General features: G+C 37.0%; 1 protein-coding gene across 1 annotated transcript in view; it reads right to left on the bottom strand.

Moving 5' to 3' along the window:
* SYT4 (synaptotagmin 4) overlaps positions 1–12,254 on the bottom strand; it is a 44,576-nt gene extending 32,322 nt beyond the window's left edge. The window contains exon 1 of the mRNA XM_026039020.1: positions 12,134–12,254. Coding sequence (XP_025894805.1) covers positions 12,134–12,254 — 121 coding nt within the window. The remainder of the gene's footprint in view (positions 1–12,133) is intronic.
* Positions 12,255–18,957: the final 6,703 nt, after the last annotated feature.

Genomic DNA, 18,957 nt, shown 5'->3' with positions numbered 1-18,957 from the left:
CTGATTTAAAATTGATTTTTATTTTCACAGATACTCTAGGTGGTGAAAAAAAAGCCTGCAGTAATCCTTAAAACCAATAATGGTATCAGGTTTTCCATTAGGAAAGATAAAAATAAYCTTTCTGTGATTGTATGGTTCAGGGAAATACTATGAAGTGAAAAAAGAATCTAGTCAAAAATCATCTCTCCTTTCCAAAAATGAAAAGGGAATAAAACTTCTTTAAAAAAAAAAAAAAATAGACATAAAATGAAGTCCCAGGTATCCAGGACTCTTCGGTTAGGAAGACAAAGAAATTTCAGAAAAGGAAAAATACATAGGAAAAAGACTAGAAGGAGCATCACAAATTCATTGAGAATTAGTTATTTTAATTATGAGGTAYATTAGTAGTGTATATTATTCCACATTCAAAAAAATATATATTTTCCATTGGAAAATGTCATTGGTGGATTGAGAACTGGCTGGATGGCAGAGCTCCGAGGATGAAGATAAATGGTGTCAAGTCTAGTTGGAGGCCCGTGGCTAGTGGTGTCCCACAGGGATCACTACTGGGCCCAGTGCTATTCGTCTGCATCATCAATGACCTGGACGAGGGCACTGGTKCACCCTGAGCAAGTCTGTGGATGATACCAAGCTGGGTGAAGTGGCCGACATTCTGGAGGGCTGCGCTGCCGTCCAGAGGGACCTGGACAGGCTGGAGAGTTGAGCAGAGAGGAACCTCTGCCCAGGGAGGCTGTGGAGTCTCCTTCTCTGGAGGTCTTCCAAATACACCTGGATACGACCAGGGGCCCCRTGCTCTGGGTGTCCCTGCTTGGGCTAGATTGCTTGGGCTAGATTATGTTGCACATAATTATTAGAAGCCACAGGGCAAGCTGTTCACATTGTGATAAACCAGGGAATTGAATGGTTGAGTTGGTTGTATTTGTTTACTTCACTGCTTTTCTATACTGTGATTCTATATTCTTTTTCTGTTATTTTGTGAAAGATGGTATAACCTTTTCTTTGCATAGACTATCATTGTTTGCTTGAAAATCCTTTAATGACAATCAAAATTTTCTTTTCTGTCTAAAACGTTTGTGAAGTAAAGTACTCTTGGCTTTAAAAAGCCTGATATGTAACATCAGTACATATTGTTCCGTAGTATACACAGTGTACAACTACATGTATATTTAAGCAAGGTACTTTCCTGCTTGCTTTCCCATTTCGGTAGTCAGAGGATTAGAGTTTCTAGGCATATTAAAGCTTATTTGAGGGAGCTTTAATTTAACCTCAACTGGACTATATTTGTGTATCTGTATCAGGGAAAGGCATCCATTTTGCTTTCAAGTGCTACCTGTCAACTTCACTTAAACACAAACATGCAGAAAAATAATACAAATATATATATATATATAAAAAAAAACCCTGAGAGGATACAGACTGTTGTATTATTCAAAGTCACCAGAAGGCACCATTACAGCTAATCTGACAGTCTGTTGAACTGTATGGATAGGCAGYAGGATCTTGAATAAATGCCTGTTAGATGTATAATTCCTTTTTACAAGCAATGAATATCACCAGAAGAGTCTGTTTTGTCCAAGCCTTTCTCTGACAGAATCATTTATTAGATGCAGAGTTGCAGCCTGCAAGTTGTATGCATGCCAAACCAATAAAATAAGTGTGTATTGTCAAATCATGACTATAGGAAAAGATCTGGAAGTAGAAAAGCAGGAAATAAAAAGAAGGAAAAGTGACCAAATTCATTATTTTTGCTGGAGTGCAATTGGGTAGGAATACCAGAAAATACACACCCTCCAAAACAGTAAAGGGATTCAAGCACCTTTGCAATTTACTTTTAAAAGGTGCTCAGACTTAASAGGGAGAAAGAAAAACATTCTCTGTGTTGGATAATTATGTGCATTTATGTATCTGTATAAGATACATTTATAGTGCTCAGAAAGATAGTCTCTGTTAAATGTGCAAGGAATAAGGAAGAGTGATTTACACAGATCTGGTTAACTCTCCCTGAAAATGCTAAACATTTTCAAAAAGCATGAAGACCCCAACACAAAGATCCCACCAGATAAAGGCAGTGCTCTTTATTAGGCTTATTTGAGTGACAGAAAAGAACCTTCCTCATTGCTCCAGAGATCTTTTTAAAGCTTGTTTTTCAAATAGATACGTTCTAGATCCATGGATCCTGTGTTTCTGCTGCAATTTTGTGAACTAAACAGAGCCACTGGGCTGATGTGGTTTTAGGCTGTGCCAGCTAGTGGTCTGTAAGCTGCTGCTCAAACATGGTTTGCAAAATCAGAAAGGGCATCGATTTTTCCCAGCAAGTGTCATGGATGGGCATGACACTTTTATTTTGAGGATAGGGTGGCTGGAAAGGAGAGGTTAGACATAAGAATGCAAATTGCCACTTTTGCTCATGTTGTAATGGGTAAAGGCACCAGAAGAAGCMAAAAGTCTAAAACGAGGCCTTGCAGCTCAGCTGTGCAGGTGTGAARGGCGTTCTGAGTTCTTGCAGGAAGATGATGCAGAAAAGCAAACTTCATAACAGAAAATCTATTCAACCCATTCAACCTGCTAAAACACATGGTATTTAAGTGCTACAAACCCACTGTCAAACAGCATTTAACAAATTTACCTTTCCTAATGGATTCTAATGAAGGATTAGTGATAGAGCTAAAGGAAGATGGGCTGGAGATGGAGGGGCCGGAAGCTCTGCTTTCAGAAACCAGTGGAGGACAATGGTGCAAGAGTCTCACCTATCTTTCCTCATATGCTGAAACATCTTCCTTGCATGTACGCGTGAATAGCCTGAATAACTACACGTTCCAGACATTTTAAAAAAAAAGCTGTAATCCCCCGTCTACTAGAATAAAAGACAGTTAATAAGCAACTTCCTGGGGTAAATCGGGTTATGAATTTGTGATGCAGTTGTTGTTATGGTAACTACATGTTTACATTCTGCTTCTATTTAGCAAACATGAGATAAATTATCCTTCTTTCAAGAGAGGAAGGCGACAATTGAAAGAGCTTTCAGAGATGAACTATGCATTCATAGTTTCTGGGATTAAATGTGATCCTGTGTATTAAAGTTTTACCTCTCTCTTACCTCATTTACACATGTTCTGACTAAAATTAAAGGGAAATGGGAGAAACATTTACAAGTCACAGAGTCTCCACTTTGCCACCTCCTAGGTCCAGATCTAGCATAATGATATCTGTAATTACCACCTAATTACTTACTTGTACAAATAGTTTTAACTCTCCATGAAGAACATAACACAGGTCAATGATAAATATTATATATAACTCAATTTGTTCCCTGAAATGTCACCTTCCAGTTTAGTATTTGCTARACCAGGCAAAAATCAAAAATCAGAATATTTCACTGACCAATCAGAATTTTTCGTTTACAATATTATTTATCATTGAATGAACAAGCATACAGACATGTTTTCAAACATGAAAATTATCTATGAAAATGATGGACAATAAAAGGCATAGGAAGAAAAATATGAATAAAAGTGTTAGCTCCTTAGAAACAATTTTTAAATGGMCAAAAAAAAATGGAGTCCATTATCAAGAAAAAAAGATAACGCTGTTTTCAGTATCATCCTCATTCAACTATAGTGGGAGATAATAACCAAAACCACAAAACTGAAATATAGCAAACACAAAGAAATGACAAAATAAATATCAGCTTGCTCAGCATCACTCCTACAGAGAATAGATGCCCATACCATAAGAGAATGGTTATTAACTTTTGTCATTTATTTGAAATAAAAGTGTTTAAACTTTGCATACTAAGATAATGTGCATCTAGGAATATCTGAGTATGTGACTGAGGAATAAATGATCACTTTTTTCCTCTAATCTTTAAATTATAGGAAAACCTAGAGTTCTGAAAGAGTGCTACTGTGGTACTGATATTCATAAAAGATAAGCTGAATAGTTCTAGTAATTATAGGCCAGTTACCCAGACATCAAATTCAGACAAAATAATGGAAAAGTCAATAGGATTTTCCATTAATAGAGAATCAGAAAGAGTGGGCTATAATTCATGGCAGTCAATGTGGGTTTATGGAAAATAGGTTTTGTCAAACAGCTTAGATTTCATTATTTGATAAGATTAAAAATTTGGTTGATAAAGGTAACTGTATATGTAATATATGTAGACCATAGTATGACATTTGACTTGTATCAGATGAGAAGGTGATTTAAAAAAATTATAAATGTCTATAAGCCACATGCAAAATGGCTTGTGAATTTGCTAATCAACCAATTTTAAGTATTTGTTAATGGAGAATCACTACTGGATGGGCCAACATTTAATATATTTTTTTCAAGTTGATTGTTCAAAAACTATTTTGCTGCAGAAAAAAATAATCTTAGTTAACATAAATTGGTAAATAAGTACCAGACTACACAAGAGAGTGGTCAGAGTTGGTTAGTCAAGTGTATTTACCACTTAGAAAAGACTAGACGACCCTTTCTGTCTTTAAAAGCAAGAGATCCGTGACAAGTAACTCATGGGCTCCACCTGCAATTTGTGGCATGAAGAGCTAAAAATAATTAACTGGAGTAATAAGCAGATAACTGTTAATTAGATTACCACTGTGTGTGACACTACTGAATCAGAAAATGGAATATTGAATGGAGTGCTTGGACCTACACCTGAGAAAGGAAGTCTACAGGAGGTGTCTTGCAATTTAAAACTTAAGTGTTTAGCCTCTCTAGTTTTATCAAAATGAGGTGACATCTACAGCCTGTCAAGAGAGCATATTGTGTAACAAGCCTTCCGCTTAGCCAGAGTCAAAGCAATAAACAATGGTTAAAAGGCATAACTGAGAAATGCAGTTTAAAAATTATGACTGCTTTCCATTTTCAGTGATAATGATCATCAATGATCATTAGTGATCAATGATGATGGATWGTGTGATCAACACAGAATAAGAAAGAGTTGTACAAAAAGTCAGATGAGATGATTTCTACTTAGACATTGAAGATTAGGGCTTAAATTGGACTAGAATTCATCAAAGCATTCCGGTATTTGAACGTCATAGAAATAGCACACTATAAGAAGCTTAACATACATCTTAAACTCAGCATGACTTTAGCAACTGCATTTTGTTTGTAATGCACTCATTTCTTCTGAATCACATAACAGGGAATTATACTTCCTCTTGTACTTTGCATATTGCTGTTTGTCTACAGTTAAATCACTTCTATTAGTTCCCTTGCAAGACTTACCAAATACAACATAAAAGAAAAAAATGTAGAATCAAAGGTAACTTTAATGTTACAGATATTCTTTTATGGTGATTTAGTATTAATGATGAAAATTAATGACAATTTATGAACCATGCTTAATTAACTGAATGTAGGAGATAAAAATCACCATTGTGCTTAACTTTCCTTAAGATTATATCCTCTAAAACTCAAAAGACATTCTGAATAAGCTTTCTTCTGGCATGTACTAACTAACTATGAAGGTACATTTCAAAGGTTCTATCAGTAGATTAAACTTGACCTGTAGGTAGATTAGGAATTGTGTAGCTTCCCTGAAATATTTTTCACTGAAGGAACCACAAGTGACATTCATTTCAGATCTGGTGCATTTGTCTATGTGTTGGGTTTGGAGAACAGATAACATTTTCCTTTTCCTGTTCTCCATGTTGCAAACAAAGATGATGTCACTGGAACAGAAAGTGCCTTTGGTCATTGAAAGGACATGTTAAAGATAAATTTGCAAGATACTCCCGCTGCGCCAGTAGTTGTTACTGGAAGAGTGGTTGTTACTGGGAGAAAGAATTGCATTTGGCAGCTGGTCTCACAAGGGAGGTCACAACTACTGCATTTTACTGCTGTACTGAACTTGTTTCTAGAATTGTGTCGTTCCAGGATCGCAATACAGAAAATCACAATGATAAAAATTCGTTTATCTGATTGTCCAAAGCATATACAATCTATAGTCCAAATGACATGAGAAATGATAGTTGATGTAGTAATTAGCCAAATGTAAAAGCTTGAATTGAAAACAAAGATGAAAACTGGTTTGTCTTCATCCTTTACTTGCCTGGTTCACTAGGAAGAACTGTGTGATGTTCACTATTCTACAGCACTATGAGATGCTGTTAATATGCACCACCATCTCGTGCTGCTTCTTTGTTCTATTTTACGGCACTGTTACTATCCACAGTTTCCTAATCCTCTAATAATTCGGTGGTATTAAACTATACATATACATGAGGAGTGTGTTCATCTGTTAGCACTTCTAACAAGCCCTGTATCTATCTGATCCCCCCTCAAAATAATCTCTTCATTTCTCTTGGTCYCTCTTTGTTTCTGAACAGTTCTGCCCAGCTATAAGTCCAATGTAAGCAGATACAAATGCTCATCTTGGATAGAAAGATGTCTGCTTAACGGTATCAGACACCTGCATTGCCSTGTTCCCCAGACTCCTATTTGTTCTGATCTCCAGACAGTCTGCATCTTTTGTACCTCTCTTTGCAGCTGGGTGTATATACATTTCCATATGCCTATTTAAAGGCTCTTCTCTGCACCTGCCMTCCAGATCTTATTTGAAGCATTGCATAGAATTTAAATAAATATGAAAGCACTAGAATACTTCAAAAAGGAATAATTTGAAACAGGTGTTCTAGTAAAATTTGTAAGTAAACTTATACAGTGAAAATACTGCTATATCATTCTAAAATAAGCAACAGAGAATGTTTGCTCCAGCTCCCCAAAATTAATAATTCCTTATTTTAAATTATTTTTAAAAAATACATATATAGTGTTACAAGAGTAAAATTTGCAGGAGTCTGCAAACCTGTGCSCTGCTGTTAGCTTATTGAAAATCTATTACATCTCAGAGGCCACGTAATTCCACCAACCCCATCATCATATACATTCAGTATATGATAATTCATATAGTTCAGATTGTTGAGTAAAAAGGACTGGGGTGTTTTGGCAAGTAATAATTCTTAATTTATCAGGCCTTGAACATTTCATTTGAATGCTCTGCTTCATCTTGTCCTTGTAGAAGCCAATATGACTGATATTTCCCTGCACAACAGAGGTGTTGTGATCTTACATTTATGCTTTGAGGCCCTAATATGAAAAGAGTTGGGTAGATTTTAAGCAGCTGTGGGGAAGAAAAAAAAAAACAAAGATACAAAAGGAATACTACAGTACACAGATTAAAGCACAGACCCATATGTCATCTAAACACAATATTTATATATTGCTTTGTTTATTAAAATTCAGTTACTGAATATGCCTTTTAAAAAAAAAAAAAAAAAGCCACTGGGATTTCTCACTCCAGCAATATTGCCTGTCATGGTATCTATTTAAAGGGCTTCATAAAGAAGTTTTCATTGGTGTCATATGTACTGGTGTAAACACCTAATCAGGGAGATAAGATAATACCTCCTGGAGATAAACTTTGTATATATGCCAAGCAATGTAGGTGATTTGTAGCCTCTCATAACTGATATTCTGAGCTGCTTGCGCTGCAGTCCATGTGACATCATGGGAAGCCTCTTCTGACCAAGGCATACCCAAGAGACCRCTTTCCAATCCTTGACATCTATGGTAATTTGTGGACACAGTTTTGATTCTCATAAGGATAAAATTCATCCTTACATGAAAAATCTCTCTGAGACAAAAGCAAACAGCAACCCAAATGGAAAAGATGATAAAACTTCTAACATATTGTATAAGTATCTGAGAGGAGAATTTAGGGAGGAAGGGGCCAAACCCTTCTTGGTGGTAGCCAGTGAGAGGACAAGGGGTAAGGGGACAGGACAAGTTGAAACCCAGGCAGTTCCATCTGCACATGAGGAAGAATTTCTTTCCTGTGAGGGCACCAGAGCCCTGGCACAGGCTGCCCAGGGAGGCTGTGGAGTCCCTTTCTCTGGAGGTCTCCCAAAGACACCTGGATGTGACCAGGTGCCCCGTGTTCTGGGTGTCCCTGATGGAGCAGGGGAATTGGACTAGATGATCTCTAGAGGACTCTTCCTACCTTTACCATTCTGTAATTCTGTGATTCTATCACTTCAACTCCATAAATACSACTTCTGAGGTTAGTCTAGTAGGTTATCTGTATTCTTAGACAAAACTACTAACTTAAGCTGATGATTGAGGGATTAATTGCAAGTAGAAAGTTATGAGATTTCTGATAATGTCATGCATGTCTCTTATTTTAGATTTTTTAATCTACTTTTGGTCATACATAATAATTCTTCTCACAACTGCTAAATCCAAAGAAATTCAAGACATAGAGGGAGTCACTCAAGCAAAGGTGGGGAGATGCTCCCAGGGCAGAAGTGGTTCCTCTAGAGGAGAAAGAAGCAGTGACAGATCCTTCTGGGAAGAAAGTATTGCTTTCGCCCCTGGCTTCACTCTAGCCCTCTCTGGATTAATCTGAAGGTTTCTCATTTCCAGTACTGTCAATCTGACACCTCTCATGAGTGTTAAGTTCACTTCTCTGTAATAAAAATATCATAGTACTTACAAAACATAATAAAATAGAAGGGTTTTCTGAAGTTGTGCTGTACTTTAAACTCAGCTGGAGGGCTTCAAGCACTCTATTTCTATAGTACAGACCATGTTTATTGGTTGCCTAATAAACTTGGTCACTTTATGATATGATTTTTTACTGAACGGGGTCATTTTTTTGGAGGTCATTTGCCTTCTTCCAAATTTGGTGGCCTTCTGTGAACAGGAGTTTCTTTGTATTCTGCTGCAATACATGTCAGGGGGTTTAGGGGTTATTAATATTCCTGATCCTGTGAAAAGCCCTGGGTGCTTTCCTCCGATGAGTTTAGCAGAGCACAAATCTTATGAGACAGACATAAATCAGGTTGTTAAAAGACCTCATATAACTACAGCAAAAATATTGCAGCCTGTACATCATACTTCCCACAAATCCATAAACAGAGCTTCTTTACACAGGAAATTTGCTCCAGTATAATCTAGGCTCCGATTATAAACCAATATAGCTGTATTAATTCAAACCCTTTTATTCATTTTGGCACAATCAGATTTTTATTTGTTTATCTTGCTCCAATTAGAAACAGATTAACAAATAAATCACTTTTAAATCAAACAACAGGACTGAGCATAGGTTGATGCCAATTTAACAATWTTAATATAAAAATTAACTTAAGCAAAGTGATTTTTCTTCACATATCTTCATATCCCCCAGCTCTACCAATGTTATATCATCTTCTTCTCCTCCTTTACTTATTAAATGGGGCTGAGCCCAGTTGGAGGCCTGTGGCCAGTGGTGTCCCCAGGGGTCAGTACTGGGCCCAGTGCTGTTCAACCCCTTCATCAATGACTTGGATGAGGGCACTGAGTGCACTCTGAGCAAGTTTGCAGATGATCCCAAGCTGAGTGGAGTGGCTGATGCCCCGGAGGGCTGTGCTGCCATTCAGAGGGACCTGGASAGGCTGGAGAGTTGGRCAGAGAGGAACCTCATGAGGTTCAACAAGGACAAGTGCAGGACCTTGTATGTGGGGAGGAGTAACTCCAGGCACCAGCACAGATTAGGGGCTGACCTGCTGGAGAGCAGCTCCACGGAGAGGGACCTGTGAGTCCTGGTTGACACCAGGTTAACCATGAGTGAGCAGTGTGCCCTCGTGGCCAAGAAGGCCAATGGGATCCTGGCCTGCATCAGGAGGAGTGTTGCCAGCAGGTCAAGGGAGGTGATTCTGCCCCTCTCCTCAGCTCTGGTGAGGCCTCACCTGGAGTACTGTGTTCAGTTCTGGGCACCCCCAACAGGAGCTTCCCCAATTGGAGCTTCTAGAGAGGGTCCAGTGGAGAGCAACAAAGATGATTAAGGGACTGGAGCACCTGTCTTATGAGGAAAGAAAGTGAGTTGGGTCTGTTTAGCTTGGAGAAGAGAAGGCTGAGAGGGGATCTGATCAATATGGAGGGACAATGTAGGGTGTAAGTGGCCAAACTCTTTCTCAGTCATGGTCAGTGACAGGACAAGGGGTAATGGGTACAAGTTGAAACACAGGAAGTTCCATCTCCATATGAGGAGGAACTTCTTTCCTGTGCAGGCGACCAAGCCCTGGTACAGGCTGCCTGGGGAGGTTGTGGAGTCTCCTKCTCTGAAAGCCTTCCAAACACGCTTGGATGCCACACTGTGCTCCATGGTCTGGGTGCCGCTKCTGGAGCAGGGAGATTGGACTAGATGATCTTCAGAGGTCCCTTCCAACCTCAACCATTCTGAGATTCTGTGATTCTGTAAAAGGAACGTCATTGATAAGTCTAATGTAATGTGTATTATTTCAAGTACAACACTGGTAAAGAGTACAAGAAGATTTGTAAGAACACAAGATTAAATGCAATATTACTTTAAGGCWTTCTTTAGTTGTGAACTAAATTAGAAGTTGCTTCTTTGCAAAACTCTTTTTTTTTGAATGATAAAATGGATTAAACACATCCAGCAGGTATTACCATACTTTATCATAAATTATATCATGATCCCTTTCTCAGATAAGGAGTCCTATTGGTAGGAGCAGACCTTGCAGCTATTCATCTTCTGTGTCTGTTTTGCCCTCTAGCAGCTGGCAATTTTTTTAAACCTCATTGCTTACGTAGCCTAACATCTACGTACTCTTTTTTCTTTAAAAATAAGAAAAATAAATTGAGTTTCAAAAAAACATGTTAACTGACATCTATACTGTGATGTCCAGACTTCTTGTGGTTGATATATTTTTTTTTTTTTATTCCTCAGTGGTTACAATTAACCATATGGAACCCAGCAAAGAAATTATTCTTGCACATTATCTTGTCCAATTGTATGTGTCTGCRTCAGTGTCTGTACTAGCAATATTATGATTGCCTTTGATTTTTGTCCTTATTAACTTTACAGGAACATGATTTTGTAGTGAAGAAAAATAACACTCCCTTTCCCATATATATGTGTTCATTAATGTATTTCAGTGATTTAACCAGCAGCAAGGAGTATTAGTYTGGCCATAAAGGGAATTTCTTTCAAAGATATTATCAGAAAGGGATGTCTGATTTTCTTAATATTTGCCTTTTGATTACAACAGCCTAAGAGTTCTGGGTACATTGTGGCTTGGTAATTACTGGCATTAAATTCTAACTTTGGATAGTCTGCATCATAGCCAGGAAGTATGGTCATAAATCACCATTCATATTACTCAGTTATCATTTTTATCACTTTATATTTCATTGGGTCATGCCTGTTGTTCTTGATGTGTCTGTCCAAGCAAATGTGAGAAATGTCTTACTTTCTTTGCATACATCCAAAAAGGGGTAAGTTTAAATGAATCCAGACTTTTGCTGATAATATTGAAGTAATTTTAATTCCTGACATGCTTTAAAAATCAGTTAATTGACAGAAGTACCTCATAGAAAGTACATTTGGATTGTGAGAATTTGGCCTGGAAACATCTCTTTCCATTCAGAGTGATTTAATGTATGCTAATCCCCGATTGCCTGCATATTCAACAGCAATATTTCAGCAACCATCTTTGGCTATATCTATACTAGTAAATAAAAATGAACCGAGACCTTTTCTCTGGCTTGAAACCAAGTTGAAAGTCTGGCTTCTGTCCATGTATCTAAGCTCTTTCTTGCTTCCAGGAGCACAGAGTGGCTGGGTTCATACTGACTTGAGTGACTGTATCTCCAGTAATAAAGAAAGAGATAGTTATTCTGCAGGGAGGAAATTGCACCAAGTGTGTTATGATGATAATGTTCCACCCTCAAGCAGATAAGATTTGAGATCAAAACTGGCATACCTGATGATCAAGTCCCAGGGAGAGAGCAAATAGTTAAATATTTCCAAAACAAAACAAACAGATAAAGACATCAAAACTGTTGAAAGCTGGTATCTGTATTAAGAATAATGATTGGATAAATATGATGTACATGTAGAATTAGTGTGGTTGGGCCTGACTTGTTATGAGAAATTCAAGGAGTTCAAGTCTAGAAAGCTACTAAAAGCAGGCTAAAATAACCARCTGTTCTCAGACTGTTATCAACAGGACAACTGAAGATAGGATGGCAGGCAGGGAATGTGATAACTGGAGAGTAGGGGCCACAAAAGGAACCCGGAGATGCTGCTCGCAGAAGGACCATAAATCATGCTGCTTACCCAGGATGATTTCTGCAGGAAGATTGTCCAAGCTCATCCATTCTTCCAGCCAAGAGCTGTTATAGTCCAACTGCTTTCCTGGGCCAAGGAAGATCTCAAGCAGCTGGTTACAAATGATCATACTAGGGATAGAGGCTGAGATCAATATCATCCAATATTTTCATTAGCAACCTGGAGGATGAGCACAAAAGTGTCCTCAGCAGAGAACTGACTGGCAGGTCTGCTAAAAAGCTCTGCTGAATTATATGTGGACCCGGAGTACGTTCTCATTGTGAATAAGGCAAACTGCATTAGAAGTGTAACCAGTGGGACAAGAGACATTATTATGCCCTCTTATTTAGCACTGGGGATAGAACATGTGGGCTGAAGAAGATCCAGTGTGAGAGATGTACATCCAACCATCAGCACAGCACCTGCAGAAAGAACATGTTATATAAAGAAAATCTGTAGTTAGGTGTAATTTTGAAGGTCATTGCTAGGTGGTGAACTGAGGGCAAGGTAACAGGAAGAGTTCTGCCCAGCAATGACTCAGCAACATGATGGCGAGCTTGGTGACTTTGTGTGTATTTTGTGTTACACAACGTATCTGAGTTTCCATACTTCAAGTCTGTCATTCTTATCCATCACACTAAAACTTAGATTTAGATATTCAGAGGCATTTTTGGCATGCTCATCTCAAGGGAGCAGGCTCACTGACTTGGGTCCTGTTRTTAAAAGTATTGCTTTATATAACAGTAACAGATGTCTTTCTCCCAGATTTCATCCTATAGTTAGAGACAGACGTGGTGAATGTTTATTGCTAATGGYTGAAAGGAAGCGAGTACACAGATGTTCTCACGCTGAGCATCATTTCATAAGTAAATGAGGACAATCCAGATTTTTTTGGCAGGCAGGTGCTACCTACATCCAAAAAGTTAATGGTAACAAGAGATTTAAATTCTTCAGACATGCTGGCAAAGACATCAGCAGGACATGAGGTAGGATGAGAAGGACAAATAAGTGGATTATTAAAAAAAAAAAAAAAAAAAGAAAGAAACCCTAAAACAGATTTTAATAAACTTTGTAGATAGGCTATACAGAGAAGCTGAGAGAAGTGGGGGAAGGCATTAAAGCAAGGCGCCAATTCTGCAAAGAAGCAATAATAAGAACTTACATGGAAATTATTGTGGAACTGAGAACTAATTTGGAAAAATGAAGCTAGGTTCCTTTCATCTGTGATCCTGAAAATAAGAGTAAACAAAATATGTAAGAAATAGAAATTAGTTGAAGATAAATACAAATTATTTTGTTAGTATATGGAGATAAACTCAAACAAAGCACAACATACAAAGACCACAGAAGCAATAAGAAATTCTTTTTATTATTAGTGAACTAAGAAGAGTGAACTAAGGAGAACTGTTCTGTCAGAGAGAGGAAAAGGATATTTACAAATACTGACAACCAGAATGCATAATGATATTTTGAGTAAAGCTTCAGTGACCAAAAAAAGCTCTCAATCATTTGATTAAATGATAGGAAGCTATTAGTTTATAAGAGTATTAATGGAGTGATATCACAGGGATGGAAAGAGTTGCAAAGACTGAAAGAGCACTCAGTTTGCTTAAATGCATTCAGGTCAGCCAATATCTAAGGAATCTGTTGCTCATTAGGTTTGATAATGTGTGAGGACATAAATACATATTTTCATAAGTATATTGCTAAGAAGAAGAGAGTGAGCTGGGGCATATGGGGTCAGTCACCCTAATTTTAATTCTAAGAAAAATATGGAGTCATACATAACCAACGATATATAAGTACCTAAAGGAATATGGAGATCAGCATACATGAATTTTTCAAAAACAAGCAAGTCAAAACAGCATCTATGACTTCAGAGGATCTCTGCAATCTCCTTCTTGGTCCAGAATAACTAAATCCTTKAAGGATCTAATAGTTTGCATGTTAAAAGTAAAGACCACACTGAGCTAAAAAGTTCMTATGTTGGAAGACAATATGAGGATTCATCTAGGAAACTGAGTCAAAAAACAGCAAATTGTTCAATAAAGAGTAGTGCAGAGAACTGTCAATAATGTGGGAAACATCTCTGCATGCACTAGGGAGAGAACTCAGGACTAACAGCAGTTCATCAGAAAAAGCTCTAGAGTTTTAGAGTATCCTTAGTGGAGAGAAGTAGAAGCAGGTTTAAATTACAGCAAGGATGACTCTAGTTAGATAAGTACAGCTTTTTTAATCAGAAAGATCATGAAGTATTGAAATAGATTGCACAAGAGGGTTATGGTGCCTCCAGCATCAGAGTTCTTCAAGAACAAATTAGACAAACCACCCTCAGAAATGACACAGAAAGAGCTGATATTGCCTTAGGGAAGGGGAAGACATTGGAGAGACCTGTGATACCAATCAATTYGGTGCTTCAAGCACTGATACTCACAGGTGTATCTAACTGTATTGACTTTAACTCCTGATGGACACTAACACAGATGTGCTGAAATATTGCTGTTGCAGATAGTCTACAGTCCAAATATTCTTTTTTTTTTCCAAGATTAAGCACAGAAAATTTCAGGAAATTACAGCCAGGTTGAGARCACTTATTTTTTTTCTCATCTCATCATATGAGAACTCAACGTATATCATTCTTTTAAAAATGATTTATAACTAGCTACAATTAAATAACATATTAGACTTTTCCACAACTGGTCATGTTAGTATGAGGCTGCTAAGATGGTAATAGTTGTGTTGTTTACTTGAAACAAGTCTAAATTAGAACTTTTGTTCATAAATTGGGATGTCAAGCCCATTTTTTCAGACAACAGAGCAGATGAATGAATTGTAAATCCTATTCTACACCATCTGAAATAGGGTTACATAACTGAATATACAACATAATGTTTCAAAGCATCTAATTGCCCATTTTTGCTCTCATCATATATTGCAAGAGCAAGAGTTGAATTGATTTGCCCATGTGTCAGGAACTTTAATATCAAATTGCAATTGAATTCATATGCCTTTAATGTAGATATGATAATAATAATAATACAAAAACTAATAATACATTGTAGCTGCTCTCTGATTATACCAATATGATTTACAAACACTAATTATGTGAATCCTTCAAAGCTCTTATAACAAGCATAATAGGCCCAAATACAGCAATTACAATCATACTTCTCTTTCAGCAAGAATTTCCTTAAGACTAGCACATAATCTATAACAGAGAAAATACAGGAATATGAGTATTTTGGAAAAAAAAATAGTGTGCTGAAGATATATACATAATTTTTACACTTATTAAACTTGTTCTTTTTCTTACGTGACACTGTGTCTCCATGCAATGAGCAATGAGCAATGAAGAAATTTTTATTTCTTCATCTGGAAAATAAAAGTTAGTTTGCAAATTGCAAACTTTGCAACTCATCCATATTCAATATAGGAAGCTTATTAAATATTAATTGGTAGGAAAAACCTCAGTGTCTTTACTTTCCCCTTCACTCTTTGTTCCCTGTTATATATAACCTGCATGCCATTGTTTATGTCACTTGACAGATTGATTTCTATACCATACTAAAATGTTTAAACTAGCCGGTATGCAAAAAATAAAGCTGCAATTTAYTTCAGGTAGGTATTTTATTTAAAAGCACAGTATGCTTTTCACATAAGTGCTCAAACATGAGAAATGAATTAAAAAAATATAAATATATAGTGCATGTGCATAAGTATTAAGAACTAAATCTCTATTTTAAATATGAAACATCCAGTTACAACCTCCTTTAGGCCAATACCACCTTGTGATTTTCCACAATCTATTTAAATTCCTGCAGTTCAGCATTATTCTTTTACAGAAACATTTTCCCCTGCCCTGCTGCTCGTAATCTCTGTTTCGCCTTTTTTGAGCAAAACCTTAAAATTTGGCAGAGATAAGAGACAGAGTCCTCTTGAAAGAGGACTTTTTGTAACTGGATGCTGCTTTTGTATCTTTTTAATAGTATTTTTTTATACTCAAGGAAACTGCAATCTTCAGAAGGGTGTTAACGTCAGAGCAGAGTTCTACATGATATCTGGAACTAATGAGTAAAATCTATGGTAAGACAACACATGGCATAACCTTTCAGCTTCTACTATTCACAGGAAAGCAGGGTCTGCTTGGCTGCAATCATAGACCAGGTTAATTCTGTATTCCACAAGTACAGCATCGATGATAATATAAGCAAATGGAGTTGCTGTAGGAGTTTTTACATGACATTGAATTCGGTTAACATATTCCATCCTACTTTACCCTTTTCTATGTCTCTTCCTCTTTTCYACTGCAGTGCAAATTTCTGCAGAGTTTGACTCCATGAAATAAAGTGAAGAATCATCTAAAATACATTTCCTTCTCAAAGAGGAAAAAAAAGAATTAAAGCTTTTTCTCTCATGACTTTATTTAACAAGGAAAAGTCGGCAGATTTTTATTATACTTTTACTAAATGTATCTTTTTCATATTAGATAATTATAAAAAGTCTTACTATAAAATTCCTCAATATTAATGCAATATGTATATAATTTAAGCACACACATATAGAGTCATACATGCACACAAAGWACATAGACCTGTTTTCTGTTTTAAAAACTAGTCATCTTTTATTTCTCATCTAATTAAATCAGTTTCATGGGTAACCAGTAACATAACATGTATTTACCTTTATGAAAACTTCCCATCTACACAACCATGTAGTCTTCATATAATCTGAACTGGAAAAGAAATGCTGCTAATAAAACTTGATTTGACAAAAGGAGAATTGAGAGAGGTTCTACATGCACATCTTGTAAAACAAGTAATTTAAAATCAGCCTAAGAAGAYCACTCCAGTCAAAAAAAAGATGGGTGATTCCCTGCTGCAGGGAATGGAGGCACATATCTTTGGAGCTAACATCATCTGGAGAGGTATGCTGCTTGATGGGGTTGATTTGRCATGTGGTGGAGAGAGCAAGAAGGTTGGTTTGGCTCTCACACTTACCCACCACTACTCTTCCATGGGACACCAAAGATATTGCTGGGTCAGCTTGGAAAAGGTCAAATGTGACTACATAACTCTGAGGGTGAAGGTCAGTGGGATGGGTGACAGGTGTTTTTCTCCTCAGTTCTGCCAGATCTACCTCAATAAGTGGGATAAAAGCAGATCTGCCATCAGGAAAAGGAGCGAAGAAGCAAGGACATAACAAGGAGAAACCTCTAATAGCCTCGAAGAGTCACTGAGCTCTTCTAGGTTGCCCAAAGAGTCTATGGAGGTTTAATCTTCAGAGATATTCAAAGACTATCTCTGGTCCTGGGTAACATGCTTTAGGTGTCCCTTGTTTGAGGATGGGATTGGACTGGAAGATCTCTAGAGGGTTAAGGTCCCTTTAACCCTCATCCATTCTGGGATTCCATGAAAAAAAGAATAAATTCTAACTCTATTTTGATAAGATCTGTAAACTTCACTATTAAACAATTTTCTGCAAACATTAATAGGGCTTTGAAAAGAGGAGCTTTGTAGCACTTAGATCTTACTCACCAGAATCCTTCCAATATTAATATGAACAATAAATAGGTATTTAAAATCAGGTATTTCATGGAAACTACAAGTATAATGTGAAGTGACTGGATGTCTTGGGCTCTCTGTATATCTGTAGTGAATAGACATAATAATACGTGGAATTTCAATTGTATTATGTATGGAAAAGCATTACTGCAGAAGATAATGTTAAAGAAAAGAAAACAAAAATTTAGCTTGATGTTTGTATAAAAAGGTGTGAGAAAAACAGCAAATGGCAGAAGCTGCACGTTTATTTGAAAATGAGGAAAATACAGCCAGGGAGCAATAGTCAAGAATTTGACAATGGGCCTGAGAGKTATTCAAGAATTTGGTTTAAAAATAACAAAAATAAATCATTTAACAAAACACTAKCTAAAAGAGACTTCAGTGGGAAAAGAAAAAGCATTCAAAAGCATTCTAAAATGAAGAAAATGATGAAGACCAGTTGCATAAAGAAGCATCAGCGTCCATGCAAGCTGGGTTTACTATATACAGGGGGAGAATCCTCAGTGAGTTAAGTATTTATTATATTAGGATAAAAGGAATTTTTTTTCTCCTTCCTGAAACATATTGTTGATGGCAGCAACCAAGAATCAATATGTTTTGCTGTGGCTACATCACAGATGGAGCAGTGAAGCTGGACCACATCCTTGCTGCCGTTACACATTGCTCCACATTGTTCAACTGTTTGTTCTCCTACTAAATTTTCCTCACCCAAGGCCACTGTTGCTGCAGACATTTAAATGCTCAGCAAAGACCACAGTCAACCAGTGAACATCACAGAATGAAGCAATCAAATAATGAAGCAAATTAGCATGTATGAAGCCAATGGGTGGATGCACAGAATGGCACAGGCTGCTACAGATAGCTTCCATTGAGTGGCTTCCTACCTGCACATCTGCCTCCTTGAGCTTTGCATGGTACCACAYGGGGATGAAAAAAACAGAATTACAGAAAAAGCATCAGATCTCATCATAGTGGTTCTAATATCCATTTGACAAAAAAAGATTTGGGTTAGCTTTACAAAGAGGTCCAAATACTATACATTCTTGAAATATATCTCTTGTTGGGGGATATTGCAACTATTGCTACAAGATCTGGTATTATTAGCTGAGAAGAACATCCAAATTTGTTTCTATTTGTTTCTATTCTTAMAATATTGATTCATAACTCTACAATTCACATGATATCTTGTTGTAGGGGTATTGCAATCACTGCTACAAGTGCTGGTATTACTGGCTGGTAAGAACATACAAATTTGTTTCTATTCTTAAAATG

Source organism: Nothoprocta perdicaria, unplaced genomic scaffold, assembly GCF_003342845.1.
Source record: "Nothoprocta perdicaria isolate Ctin4 unplaced genomic scaffold, notPer1 scaffold_10, whole genome shotgun sequence".
Lineage (NCBI taxonomy): Eukaryota > Metazoa > Chordata > Aves > Tinamiformes > Tinamidae > Nothoprocta > Nothoprocta perdicaria.
The sequence above is the reverse complement of the archived record's forward strand: the minus strand, read 5'-3'. Positions and strand labels throughout refer to the sequence as shown.